This window comes from Colossoma macropomum, unplaced genomic scaffold, assembly GCF_904425465.1.
Source record: "Colossoma macropomum unplaced genomic scaffold, Colossoma_macropomum, whole genome shotgun sequence".
In the NCBI taxonomy this organism is placed as follows: Eukaryota; Metazoa; Chordata; class Actinopteri; order Characiformes; family Serrasalmidae; genus Colossoma; species Colossoma macropomum.
The window spans coordinates 6,760,198-6,774,416 of NW_023494786.1; the positions used below are offsets into that span (position 1 = coordinate 6,760,198).

A 14,219-nucleotide genomic window follows, 5' to 3' on the forward strand; every position below is an offset into this window, starting at 1 on the left:
TTTCCCTTGACACTGTCACCCTCAGCTTGCTTAGGTTTACAGATTTTCTATAAAGCTGCTTTGTGACAACATCCACTGTAAAAAGTGCTACATAAATAAATCTAAATCTTGAACTGAATTTAGTCATTGGTGATTCCCAACCAAACACTTTCCCATGACATGGTGTCCCCAGGCCTGGGGGTTGGGGGCTTTCTACTTTCAGAATCCTCACCATGGAGGGCTGGCATTATCTGGATTCAAGCTCATGATGTCTTGATAATCGACACAGACAACTCTAGAGCCACAGACTTGTTTCAGTTTACTTGGAGTCAACCACGTCCATTGTTTTCAGAGTGAGCTCAACTGTATTGTTAACCCAACTGAGATGCAGGACTAAAAAATGTGAGTTAGGAAAACTAAGTTAAGATAACTCAAAAAAGCTGTGCAGATATTTGACTCTACATTTCGACTTGACCGGACTTTTATTTTTTTCCAGTGAAGGCTGATGTACAACATAGTTGACTATATGACTAAGTGTTATCTAAAAATAACATAAGCATGCCACATAGCTAAAAACACATGCAGATAATATCAGTATCGTTAATAGCATTAGCAAGTCTATTTGAGATTACAAACAACTCAACGTGGTTTGAAGTTTGCTCAATGTTCAGTGGGGCTATAGGTTCTATTACACGTAGCTCCATTAACCTCGTAGCTCCACTGCAAAGAAGCAAACTTCAGACACCAAACATGTCTTGGCTGATGAAATACCTTTGAGGTGAACTGGGTAAATTTGATTTTGTAATTTTTGTTCTCAGGAACTCTTGAGTGGAACCTCTTCACGACTGGTCACATCAGCGGACACATTTACAAGGAAAAGTACAATAAGAACTATACGCCCAGGCCATTAGTCATCATGACATCATTCAGGACACACTGTACTTACAACTCATTCACTGGAAAGGTGCTATAAGTGGGATACAGTTGAGAAAGGAAAGAACAGAACACTCAAGAACCAGCACTGTGCTCTCCACCTGTTGTTTGATCTAGGCTCACTATTCCATCTGTCCATTCTTCCTCCACCCAGTGCATACTTTCATACATACACACGCCCAAGCAATCCACACACTTCCTGAACCAATAGATGTGCCAATGTACTCAGTGCTAGATTAAGTCTGCATGTTTTTCCTGCGCTCTGCTCTAAGCTCCTGGCTTACTTACGACACAAGGACGGCACAAATGGTGCAGGAGGACAAAACAGATGTGTGTTGTGATATTAAGCAGAGCACAAAGCGCACTGAGAAAAGTATGGAGAGCCATGTATAGTAGGTGATGATGTCCTGGTTCGATCAGGGCTGATTCAGGCATGGTTTAATGCATTGAGCATTGGCTGAAATAAGCCCGATCAACTTTCGATCCTTTGTTTTTTGACCTTTAGTTACACGACCGTCTTAGATGTGCCATAAATGGACAGAAACTGGGGTCCTGTTTCAAAACTTTTAAACATGCTCTCACCAACGTCACCACACGACTTGGAAGTGCATCAAGCATACATTAAACAGATGGCTACTTGCAGCAGAAGGAGGTACACACTCTAGGTTAACCTCAGTGAAACAGCAGCAGCGGGCAGTACGGCCAAGAATTGACATACAATCTCAGATGGTTTGTGTATATACTGCGGCATACATATTTTTTCACATAAAACCATTTTAGATGCTTAAGTACACCTATTTTTGTGTCTCTCACTATATAATGGTTATATCACATAAGTAGACAAAAAGAAAGAAGTTCGGACTGTATATCAAAAATGAAGTGATTTTACTGCAGCTTTTTTAAATTAACGTAGCCAAATCATCAGGGATATACGCACTAAAAACACACTATAAAATGGCCATTTAACCTGCCAAAAACAAAGCATATCAGCTCAGAATATCACATTATATTTAAAATACATTTATTTTTATGTAGTACTAAATATCAGATATCAGCATATCTTACATAAATTACACAGCTGTATGAAAACACTGAGATAGGATTGCATCGGCATTGGATAGTGCTCAAGTTAAAGGCACTCGGATTGGTCTGGATGGAAAAAACTGGATCATTCCTACACATCCGCAGCAATAGATGTGGAAGGAATGTTGTGTTTGTACGCGTGAGAGAGTGAGCAGGAGAGAGAGGGAGAGAGAGAACGAAGGAAAGAAAGAGTACGAGCACTTGAAGGGATGAAGAATTACTGAGCAGGCTTAAGTGAGCGTGAGACCTCAGGCAAACCATGCAAAAAAAAAAGAGGAGAGGGAGGGAGATAGAGAGATACAGAAAGAGAATAGAGCTCAGCACAGCAAGAGATTCTAAAGAAGGAGATTAAGTCAGAGAGGTTGATATAAACAAGCAGAATAACTCTTCAACACAACCATTTCTGTCCGTTCTATTTATACTAACTGCGCTGATAAAAGTCCAAGATTACAGCTGAGCCCACTGTGACAAAATAACAAGGCAGCACCACAGACAACGATACTTTCTCAGCCCATCCCCATGCAATCAATGCTTTCAGTGCTTATGGAGACGAACTGCAGCGGCATGGCTGTGCTCATTAACGCTGGCACTGTGGGTGGACGGTGTAATGGAGGCTTTTCAGCAGCTTGGCATGAGGAGAGTTATTGTTCAACTGTGCTTTAACCTCTTTCCACCGAGCCTTAAATTGCCAATGAGGAGAGAAGAGTGAGAAAGTGCCCCACTCTATTTATTTCCGCAGGTTTTAAAAGCACAGTTGTGGGTCGCTACGGAGCCGCCGCCGCCGGGAGACTGGCAGTAAACGGAGAGAATTTGATTTGCGGCCTCCTGATGTTTTAAACTGCCATTGATTGAAGCGGGTTAGGTGCATCCAAAGCTGTCATTTCTGAGCCTAATGAAATGAGAGGACCCTAAAGAGGAATGTGGAGAGGCGCAGAGAAAGTGCAGCGCACGAGTGTGACCCAGTTTCAGGGGCTTCCATGTAAACAGAGTTGACCCAGGGACTTCTCTGTACAACCAACTGGCTTAAAGGAAGAGTTTGATGAAAAAACAAAACTTGCACAGTTTGCTCTTTAATGCTACAATAGTTGAGGAGCCAAGATATGTTTTACGTTTTAAGTTTTCTTCTATACTTTAGCTACGAGGCTAATGTCGCTAACAAGCAACAGAAGTTTATAACTGCACATCTAAATGAAACAAGTAATCTCCTTTATGTGTTCTTTTACCTTTTTCATACAGTTGTCTATTTTTGTAGATAACAGAGTGGTTTGACAGCTGCATGCAGTTAGCTCAAGGCTAACTGAGTATATTTGGCTAAATTGAGAGAGGACGCACCGAATACTGGGCTGAAAATTTTCAATGTACATTGCTGTCAATGCCAAGGCAGATACACATACACTTAGAAAATGTAACTACAATGTAACTACATCCACCTGGATTAGCATTACAAAGAAATGCATTGTACTGCAAATGTGTGTTTTCTTTATATTTTTAAATGTTTTAACTCCCTGAGGCTATGTTCACATTACCAGGTTGAAGTGGCACAAATCCAATTTTTTGCCCTAATGTGACTCAGAGCTGTGTGAACACGCAAATCTGATCTTTTCAAAGCCGATCTGAGCCACTTTCATATGTGGTCCTAGATCAGATATGTATCCGATCTGTGGCTGTGCAACCTCAATGTGAACCCTCAGATCGGAATTCATGTGCACGTGCACCATCATTCAGCGTTACCATGGCAGCAGCGCCGAACAGTAAAAAAAAAGCCTGTAAACAGTTGAAAAGCAACACATCTCACCTCTTTTCGCCTTCGTCTCGCTCTAATAATGAACAGCTGAGAGCTCATCAGAGTTAATTATCTTTGCAGCGAAGCTCGTTCTGCTCATTAGTTTGTTTGCTGATGATGCACGTGACGCACATGATTCATTCATGTGACATTACTGAGTACGATGTGCGCATGCAGGTCGTTTCAGGACGCAGGTTCGTTCACATTAATGACAGATTTGAATCACTTATCTAAACAAGCGTGAGCCATCGTGTGATCGGATTTGAGCAAAAAATCAGATTCGAGCAATGAGGCTTGTAATGTGAACGCAGCCTGAGTGGTAGAAAGGATCTAAAAATCAATATCAGATAAAAAACACTGATGTCATTTTTTTGCCTGCTGATACCAACAGGATACCTACATCATCATGCATCCCTAACAAGGTAAGAAGAAACTGTGTCAAACAGATCTTTTAATGAACTGTTAGTTTAAGATGGTGATCGTCTTAGGCCGACCACTCCCTCTGTTCCATTCACTGACCACACACATGCATATTAAGATAAACACAAGCTGTTCTGTTTACTCTGCTGTTCGCCACAAGTGAAACGGGGTCACTCAAAATATTTGCTGCGCTGTGACAGGTCCTCTCTAATACCATTAACTACCAGTCGTACACAGAGGAGCAGAATGTCTTCCCTGACTAGCACATGTGAATATGCAGGTCAAATAGGGTTTGCAGTAGACATGACGAGTGAATCGGTTGACTGAATCTGAGTCTGCAGTGCTGTCAGAACGTCAGACATTTTGCAGGAGTGACTGTGAGTATGTGTGTCGGGAAAGGAGCTAGCTAGAAGCTCTGATATGGAGAGACAGCTGAGTCAGAGGCTGGTAAATGTAGGAGGGGTCCTACCACGAGCCCTGACTCACCAAGTACTCTCCTAGCTCAATATTCTGCAGCACACATTCAAAACTCTCCTTCTGGAATTATAGTTATATAGTTATAACTACAGTGGAAATATAGAAGGTATAGTTTCTCTGTGCAGGAGACGTTGGTGGCATGGAGAATGTTTTGCTCCAGGGATGTGGAGGAGTATTTGTAAGCTTACTTGCAATTTTGGGTGACTTTGTGTGGAACAGCATGGATAAAGCCAGGAAGGTCCCAAAAGAGTTAATCAAGGTCGTGGGCCTAATCACATAACATGACTGCTCTGACCCCTGAAGTGTGGATGTTTGCTGATGTAACCCGTGTCCTGAGATTAGCGCTACGAAGTTCACCTCAAATCAACTGGAACCTATCCTGATGGAACCTGTCTCCAAAGCCTAAAACGAGTTCCCACGAAACACGGGAGAGCAGAAATACATCAACGTTGCACTCCGAGCAGTAAGAAAATTAAGCTAAACTGAACTGAATTAATCATTAGTCGTAAACATGGTAATAAATAAAGCAGCAAGTGTCAGTTGATCTCTTTAACATTTGGAGCTGGTGCTGGAACTAATCACTGTCAAATGCTTGTGTATTTCTTTTCACTTCTTAGATAGCGCAAACACAGGCCGTATTCTGTTGAAATGGAAAACATCAAGCTTGACACTAAGCTATTCATCAAAAGCGCACCAGAGTACAACTGGCCTCTAAAAATTTCAGACATGAATTCCAAATCGAGTCTTCCAATTTCAGCACTAAATGAGCAGTGCAATTTGCAAAACACTCCCTTGCAACATCTGCTGGACTCAGAAATGTCAACCACTGCCCATGACATAACACGCCCAATAAAACAAGAACAAGCCTCGAGGCTGCTGTAAACTGTCACAAGCCGATGCGCCGCAAAATGTTTGTGAATTCCACACACAACTGCACAGCAGCTCCATCTATATGAAGGACTCCTATGTCGCTTGCTCATTAAGAGGACAGCACACTGCTGTCAAACTTTGCTGGCAGGCTAGCTTGTGGGCACCTAGTCTCTTGGGTCCAGATGTGATCTATTAACGAGAACATCTGGGGGCCACCATGAGAAATCCTGGGCTAAGTATGGTGGGAACGTTGAATTCAACTTATTAGGGTGGGACTAAACTGAGTGTGAAAGTTCTAAACCAGTGCAAAGCATTGTGAAGAGTTCAAAGTAGTGGGGGTGCACTCGTCAACACTGTCCAACACACAACAAGCTGACCATTAGTCCATTCAGCGTGGCTGACAATTCCCCCAGAAAGTTAGAATTAAGCATTTGGTCTTGTCTTATGTGGATGGAGAACACATCAAATGTAGTAAAAAACTGACTCTCAATATTTTACATATTACGACCCTGGGACATACAGCAAGTTAGGGGCTCTTCTATGAACAGTACTTTCTCGCCGTGCTATTGGGTCTCACTGAAATTATTCTCTGATAACTGAATGCACACAGCTGAGATATAGATATAGAATACAGACTTAACATAGCCATAAAGCCCTGCAATGTATTGAGGTCACCAATCGGGTCATCAACAGTACAGGACAAAAGAATCCTCTAGGACCTATATACTTCCCTCCACACCCCACTCTAAAGGCCAAAACGGTGTTCATCATTTAAACGATTAACTGACAAATATTGGACGTGATGCCCAGTTTCAGTGCGTGTGTATGTGTGTGTTTTATTTGGCTGATTGAAAAGGAAATGGTGCTGAGAGGCTCAGTAAACAGTCAGCAGCTTGGCCGATAAGAATGAGCTAATCCGGCGATTTGGTATATCAATTTAGCCATTAATCAGGACCATATGGGCTTGGAGGCCGATGCAGCTGTTATAGCTAAGGCTATTAACAGGACAGACAGAAGCATCGAATAAGCTTGGCAGCTAATCAGTTTTTACCCTGTGGTAGGATAGTAAGTGCTGCTTTATTTTACCACAGTGGTGCCAAATCCAGGTCCTAGAATTCCCATTCTTTGCAAATGTTTGTGTTTTCCTGCTCCGAATACACCCAGTTCAACTAAAGATCTAGTTAACAAGCCCATCCCAAGATGGAGTGGGAGTATTAAAGCAAAGAGAACATGAAAATTTGCAGGTCTGGGGTAAACTTTTTAAGGGGCTAATTAGAGGATCTATGGAGTGACGCCATAGAAGAACCTTGCAAGTGCGAAGAACCTTTTTAAAAGTTTAAAGAACCTCCACATAATGTCTTAACTGTGCATCCAAGCCAGGAACCATTTCCAGAACCAAAACAAGGACCAGGACTGGGAAGCAGTGCTCTGGAAGAAGCTTGCAAAAAGCCATAGAAGTTACAATTTGTGTTTGGAGCAGATCACTCACCTTCCCTCCCCTGCCTCTTCCATGTCACTGTTGAAACTCATTCTGGAGAGATGGTACAATTACCCAGATGGGTGAAAAGGCAGAACTGGACTGTCCCGAAAACACGGCAGGCGCAACAGACGGAGAGCCAAAGGCAACACTGGCGACTGCAGATCGGCTACAAAGTCCGAAAGACAGAGGCAACTGTAGATAGACTGCTAGGTCCAAAAGATGGAGGCAACCACACCTCTTCTTGAGGGATTAAGTTTGAGGAGGCGGTAAAGACTCCCGCGCTCCGCCTCATCACCACACGCACCCTCGCCCACGAACGCCTGGCCGAGCCGCCTCGGAGGAACAGATCAATTCATTCGTCTCTACGAGCAGTGAGCCAGAGAGAGTGTGGAAGAGCAGGGGGAGAGCGAGTGAGTGAGTGAGAGAGACAGAACAGACAGAGCGAGGGAGGAGTGTGGAGGTGATTAGGCTGGGGACAGTAATGACACACTTTTCCGTCGCCCATCTGTGGTGCTGGTTGACTGCTCTGTGTGGATATGTCTCTTTCTGTCCAATCTGGCGGTGCCCAGCACTCACCTTGGCATCAGCCTTTATCCACTAAGCAATTTAGACCAAAATCAAAACACAGGCTTTGTCTTTTCCCTTATCCTCCTTTGCACAGCTGTAGCAAAACACTCATAAAGCTTGCCTGAGGCGTTTATCATGCTGGATGAGGTCAGTGATTAGGAACAGGGCCAATGGATGAACGACTCAAAATGTTGCCTGGGAACGATTATGACAGAACAGACAGCCAAACAAACGCCGATTCGTCTATTGCTCTTGTGCAGACAGATTAGCCTGATCGGTTACTGTGGCTACAGCATGGGCACGGCATCAATAAGCCTATTAACGGTTTAGTTATATGACAAAAAGAATGCAATAAATGGGCAAGAAAACTACATCATGGTCATGGTTGACATCATATAACAAAAAAACTCTTATTCTCATCATGTAGTTGGAAGGAAGCTGCTTCCACCCTTAGTGGTCAAACTGTTCATCAAAAAAAAAGAACTATATGAGAACTAGAGCTGTCACTATTGATTATAGTAGTATTTTGTTGATTCACTGAGTAATCAGTGTGTGTTAATAAAAAAAATTGGTTTAAATGAACAGTAACACACCGCACAGAGCAAAGATTCCAAGACGAGAAAGATAAAAATAAGTCTTTAAAAATACACATTTATATGCAAAAGTTTGAATACTCCAGATCAAATAACATGTTTTGTTGATTTTCTGAGTGAACACTTGTTAACACATCATCTACAAGAAACTAATTTAAATATGGCATTTTTTTCTGCAAGTTTTAGTGCTTCAATCTATTTATTTGCAAAATTTTGTCTTTTGTATAGGCCACGTTTTATGTTCTCAGTGTTAAATTCAGCAAATAAACAGTAATTGTGCACTAAAATGTGCACAAGTGCATTCTCTCTAGAGGATGTGCAACTTATTATCTCTCACAAAATCAACAAAACATGTAATTTAACAAGAGGAAATGGCTTTGAGAGGAGAACCATGTCTGAACCTCCTTCCAATCTAACGTCTTGTAAACTTCCATCTCTAACTTCTGTTTCCCATGACAGTTTTTGCACCTCATCACCACCACAGCACCTCATTCTTGCTCCTCAGGCCTCTCTCAGTCTTACCTCTGCCCACCAAAGTGGAGACCAGCCTTATAGCTCAAAGCAGAAGCTGCCAGTTACTGCAGGCCAAGCTCTCAGAGTTCTCCCCCTCCTTCAGTTATACAGTCCCTTCTCATACTGCAACCATGCTGCGAGTGGGATGGTCCAAACCTGCTCTAGGAAGATTATATAGCAGTATGTAATACATAAATCGTTACTTTACATGTACCCTGAGTACCACTGCTAAGACAATTTTAATTTCTACTGGCACTTCTATGGAATTTTCAATGTTTAGCCAAGCTACGCCAAGCTTGTGGTGGCGTACATTCACATCCCACGCTCGGTTCAATATATGGAGGAGCCTGTTAGCCTGTTCACTGTCTGCTGAGCTGTTCAGGCTACACAAAACATTTTACTTCATAACCACTTTTACTTCACATACACATGCTGTAACAGAGAATATTTCATTTGACTACGTAAAGAATAAACTTGTAACTATAAACATATTCATAAGAAGCTGCTGGTGTGGGTTTCCTCTCTTTCAGTCATGCACACAAAAGCGACTTGAATACTAACAGCACCCCCTCATGGAGAATCTGCACATTGCCTTTAACTGAGAATGTAAATTTTAATTGCTTCTTTTTAAAAATTAATTGATTTTTTAAATTGTGTAATCTATTTTAATCAAGTTATTTATTCTTTAAGAACTTTTAGATTTGGACTATTCTGAAGCAGCTTTTCTAGAGCAGGTTTTTTTGGGAGGATGTCTTGCCAGTTGAAAAGTGGCCAGACTGACTGGTGTAGGCTCCACCCGGCAGCGGATTGATCGTGCTGCGTTAATTGAACCCGTCCCAATTTCTCCTGACCCAAATGCGAGCCCACCAGCAGAGATGCTTCAGCGTATTCACATGGACGTTTAACCAGACTAACTGTGCCCTCTGTGCCACGTGGTTATGTTGCCTGAAGATATTGACCAGCTGGGTTCCTGGCAACACACTCACACATACACACGCTGACAGGTCTGTCACTTCAATAAAAAGTGATTGCCAATTTTTTTTTTTTTTGCTGTGTCCACTGCAGTGAGGAAATATTCCCAATGTCACAGTTAAACAAGGAAATAAGGTTCATACACATCCAACTAAAGTGCTGAAACACAGAGACAGTTTCAGATTGTCCCATAAAAACAGACTGGGCCAAACCAAACAGTGGGTGGATATTGCGAGAAAAACCTCTGCCCGCTGTGGCTGTGATGTAATTTCCTTTAGTATCCCATAAATTGAGAGTAAAAACTTGCTTCATGAGTGAGCTTTCACTGCTAAGACTACCTCATGCATACATGATGCCGTAGAGTAAAAGCATTCTCCTCTAATAAAACCTCCTGATATCGCAGAGCCAACGCAGGAAATTTCTCTTCAATCCGATATTTATAGGGATTACAACAGTTTATTTACAAATGCAATTCTTAAAGGGGTATTCCAGCCTAAAATGGAGTTTAATATGGTATTTGTTATTTAATGCAGTATTCTGTACACAGCACTGCATCCCTCAGCCTCAGTTTGGCAGAATTCACGATTTAGTACCCTTTTAAGTTTTCTTCCATTAATATTCACTCACTACAATACCCAACATGCATTACACAAATACACGATACAACAACTGGGAATCCCCCCACAGCCCCATCTTCCCATCTCCAAGGGAAATAACACAGGCTAAAAAGGAAGATCCAGCTCAATGTTTAGGTCTCAAATGCAAAATCAACATTATACTGATGAAGATATGATGAGTACAGTAGACAATTCACTTCCATCCTCGGTAGACACGTCCTTCATCAAGTTTTGACTGAGTTCTCTTTGAATTCTTTCAATGCACTCACAATCACTAGATTCATTTGCTAGGAAGTCAGAAGCACAACGGGCATTACAAAATATTCTTCCACTTGTTGCATACAATTACATACGTCTACCAGAGAGTTCTCCAAATCCCCCAAATTTACATAGTGTTACTTTACATATGGCATTTTCTGCACATTTCTGTTTATTTGCAATATAAGTTTACATATTTGCACAGGCCACACTTTATGTTTTTTTTTTAATATATAAGTAATCTTGGGCTTTCTAGCACTACTGTGAGCTATCTGGCTTCCTTTTGCATTTACCAGCTGTCAAGTAAAAACTAAAAGATTTCAAACAGCCCATCTTCACATATCTGTCACAAAGTGCCTGTAGTTTTTCCCCACACCTTCAAGATACATCATCAGAAGTGGGTTTATCCTCATCTATAAATCAGACAATCTCACTTTAAGGTCTACAGTGGCACCACTGTAGGAGGCGAGTAGGCAGTGTAACAACGGTTGCATTGTTCATTTTGGCAGGAGTGTCCCCTTAAGAAAGGGTTAACAGCTGAACATTAATGCTTAATGGACTTTGTCAAAATGCCAAAAAGTAGCATTTGCTAATTAAGCCGAATAATCTCATCTCAGCAACACACAACAGACTGCCGCGGTTTCACATTTTGCTGATAAAGCCATGGCTAGTTAATACAGCAAATTTGCATACACTCATTAAAACTTTAAAGGCGTTAAAGACACAGCGAGAGGTCCGTTTGCATCGGTGTGAGTGAGAGATAATCAGAGAGGTAACCTACATTTGGAGCATTCTGCAGCAAACAAAAAATAAATAAAGAAATAAATAAAAATAAACATAGAGTCCTGAAATGGAGGCAATCAATATTTCTCTCTCTCATGGTGAGAAAAAGGTGCACCATGTTTAGTTTAGTTTCGTTTAGAATTCCACTCACATTCCACCTTTTAATATGTGAATATCTGAGGTCGGAAAAGAGGAATGTAGCCCACATTCTCCAGACTGAATCAGTAGCACACAGTAGCAAAATCAAGGTTTAAGACGCAAGAAATGGATTCTTAAAGCTGAACAGAGGCCTTTGTCGGTAGCTTATTTTACAATCACATCATGCTATAACCATACATAATATCACAGTTTGTTTTGACCTCAGTCTGATTGGCTGCTGAACATATTTTTCAAAATGTTGTTAAGTACCACTCCAACTTACTCACCTGTAAACTAGCAGTGAAAAAATGAAAAACACAACTGCAACAATGATAAAAAACTAGAATGCCAAACGCCAAACCAACTAAACCTAAATAACATCAAAGAGAAAAATTCAGTTAGTTAAACTGGATTAAATTAAATTACCTTTCATATTTTCACTTCATGAATATGGTCTAGAAGTCCTAGAAGTGGATCCTTTCTATGTTAAACCTTAAACCTGATTTGGAAATGTCTTAAAGTGAAGTTTGTAAACTTATGGAAAAGTAGTTTACAGCCGTGCTAGTTTAGCGTAGTTTAACTTGCCACAAAGAAATGAGTCCAATTTGGTACAAGCCGATTCGTGCTTTAGGCAAAAGCAAAACTGACACTAAATCAAAATTAAACTATTTTCTTTTCAGAAAATAACATCAAAGATAAAACTATTAAAGCACTCTTAAAAGCACTGAAATGAAACAAACTGAAAATCAAAGTGAAAAACGCAATAAAAATAAAACAAAATAAAAATTTCAGAGCTTTAATAACCTTTCTCACTCTCATGTTGTTGCTTAATTAGGTATTATATTTCATACTGAAAGCAGTGTTGGTGGCAATGACAGCAATTTCTGTGGTTTTGAGTTGTTATTTCATGAAGGCGATCCAACATGCTCCAAATTCCTGCCTTGCACAACTTCACTTAACTTCACACTTCAGTACAACTGCATACCTTTTTTTCCACATCCACACCCATAACAATAACCACACACTACTAAACATGCATGCATTTCTGCCATTTGGATTAATGAAATAAAGACGTTGCAAATTATATGCAAAGTACAATGAGTTAAATTACATATAAATTATTTAATATCAACAAGATACGTTTCATATATAGGACGTTCTGTTTAATTATGTCATGTCGTAATGTAATAACGGTGCCATCTGCTTTGAATATCTAAACAGAGCATCCATTTATCATGCTCTTTCTTGCACAGCCATGCTGTCAGTGAGGAGAGAACACTTCCATTCCCAACAGCTCCCCCTCACAGGCCTGCATTCAGCCCTGTGACCATAGAGGGGAGCTGCAGGCCTATGCTGACACACACAGCTCTGCCTGCCCAATTTTCAGAGCCTCCGGGTGGCAGCCTGACTAGCCCATCTGACGCTGGCGCTCTGAAGGCAGCCAGGCTGGAGCTGTGAGTGCTTCTGCTGCGTCTGAACCTTAGTTTCTTTCCCTGTTCCTCTCCTTACTTAGGGCTTACTTTTTAGACGGCAATACTGGTGCAAGCAGCCTAATAAATTCAGCGTTAGTTCATTCGAAACATCTTCGTTTTTAGTAAAAAAAAACTGTCCTGGTCATTAACAAAGCCAAAGGAAATCTTTTAGCCACTATGGGTTAAAAAATATACGATAATTTGGATTGTGCTGGGCAGCACAACTATACAGAATCCTCTGACTGAATTATGATGGTATCTCAAACCTGCACTGGTGTCAAGTTTCTGTTTCATATCTATCTAATAAGCTGCCAAATAAATTCCAAGCACAACTTTCAATTCATATAAATGACAGACAGTTCATAACCCAGTAAATGCTAAGCTGCCTGTTTAACAACAACAACAACAACAACTGCTAAACGATCAGTGCTAACTAGGACAGTAGAGGAGGACTGGTTGTGGTGCTAGCGCTAGTTCAGGGTTTCTCAACCACTGGGCCACGGACCACAACTGGGCCTCAAAGCACCCTGTGGTCCTCGGGCCAATACTCAGGGTGTGCCAGTGGTTCGTGTGGACATTTTGACATAAAAATCAGAGAGAATGTTATTGACTAACAATTAAAATGAAATCTAGAATGTTTTCAAACAGTGAACAACATTAATACAAGCCCTGAAAAAATGGTGCAGAAAGGCCATTTTTGGCCCCCTGCTTCTAGAAACAAATACGCTCCCCTGACATTTGCTGTCCACGCGCAACACTATTACACAACGCTAACAAATGTCTTGTGGAAACATTCCACTTAATTTGCTAATATACTGTTGATAAGTTATGTTACCTGTGTTGAAAATTTCCCAAACATGATGTGGTTTTCCTGTGGACCCTCATGCTTTCTAGCAATAAACAGGTGGGCTTTGAGGTGGCCTTCTGACTAACTGCTGCTCTGCTGAAACAAGTAAACATGATACAAACTAATGTCTGAGAGAGCAACAGTCGAGTGACAGAGAGCCAAAATCAAACCTGTTCTGTGGTGTTTGGTAGTGAAGCATTTTGGCTAAGCTAACAATAGCTTAGTTAGCAGGCCAAATGTGCCACACACCACAGGACAGGCTTGGTTCCAGCTAACTGATGCTAAAATGACACCCATTCAGAGGATGTCAATTGTAAAGTCAAGTGACTGGTTAGAGAGTTCAGAGAAAGCTGAAATCAAACATGTTCTGTGGCGTATGCGGCACTTAGCTGTCACTAATCCACCATCATGCTTAGCTTTTCTAAGGTTTTTCC

The 14,219-nt window shown here is 41.2% G+C and overlaps 1 protein-coding gene across 2 annotated transcripts in view; it reads right to left on the reverse strand.

Annotated features, from left to right (window-relative positions):
- The window catches only part of numbl (NUMB like endocytic adaptor protein), an 80,932-nt gene that overhangs the window by 32,159 nt on the left and 34,554 nt on the right, over window positions 1–14,219 (reverse strand). The window contains exon 1 of one of the 2 annotated variants that reach the window (XM_036558907.1): window positions 7,035–7,391. The exons of the other annotated variant lie outside the window; for it this stretch is intronic. Coding sequence (XP_036414800.1) covers window positions 7,035–7,075 — 41 coding nt within the window. The 5' untranslated portion in view covers window positions 7,076–7,391. Of the gene's footprint in view, window positions 1–7,034; window positions 7,392–14,219 lie in introns of those variants that run through there. 2 annotated transcript variants of the gene reach the window in all.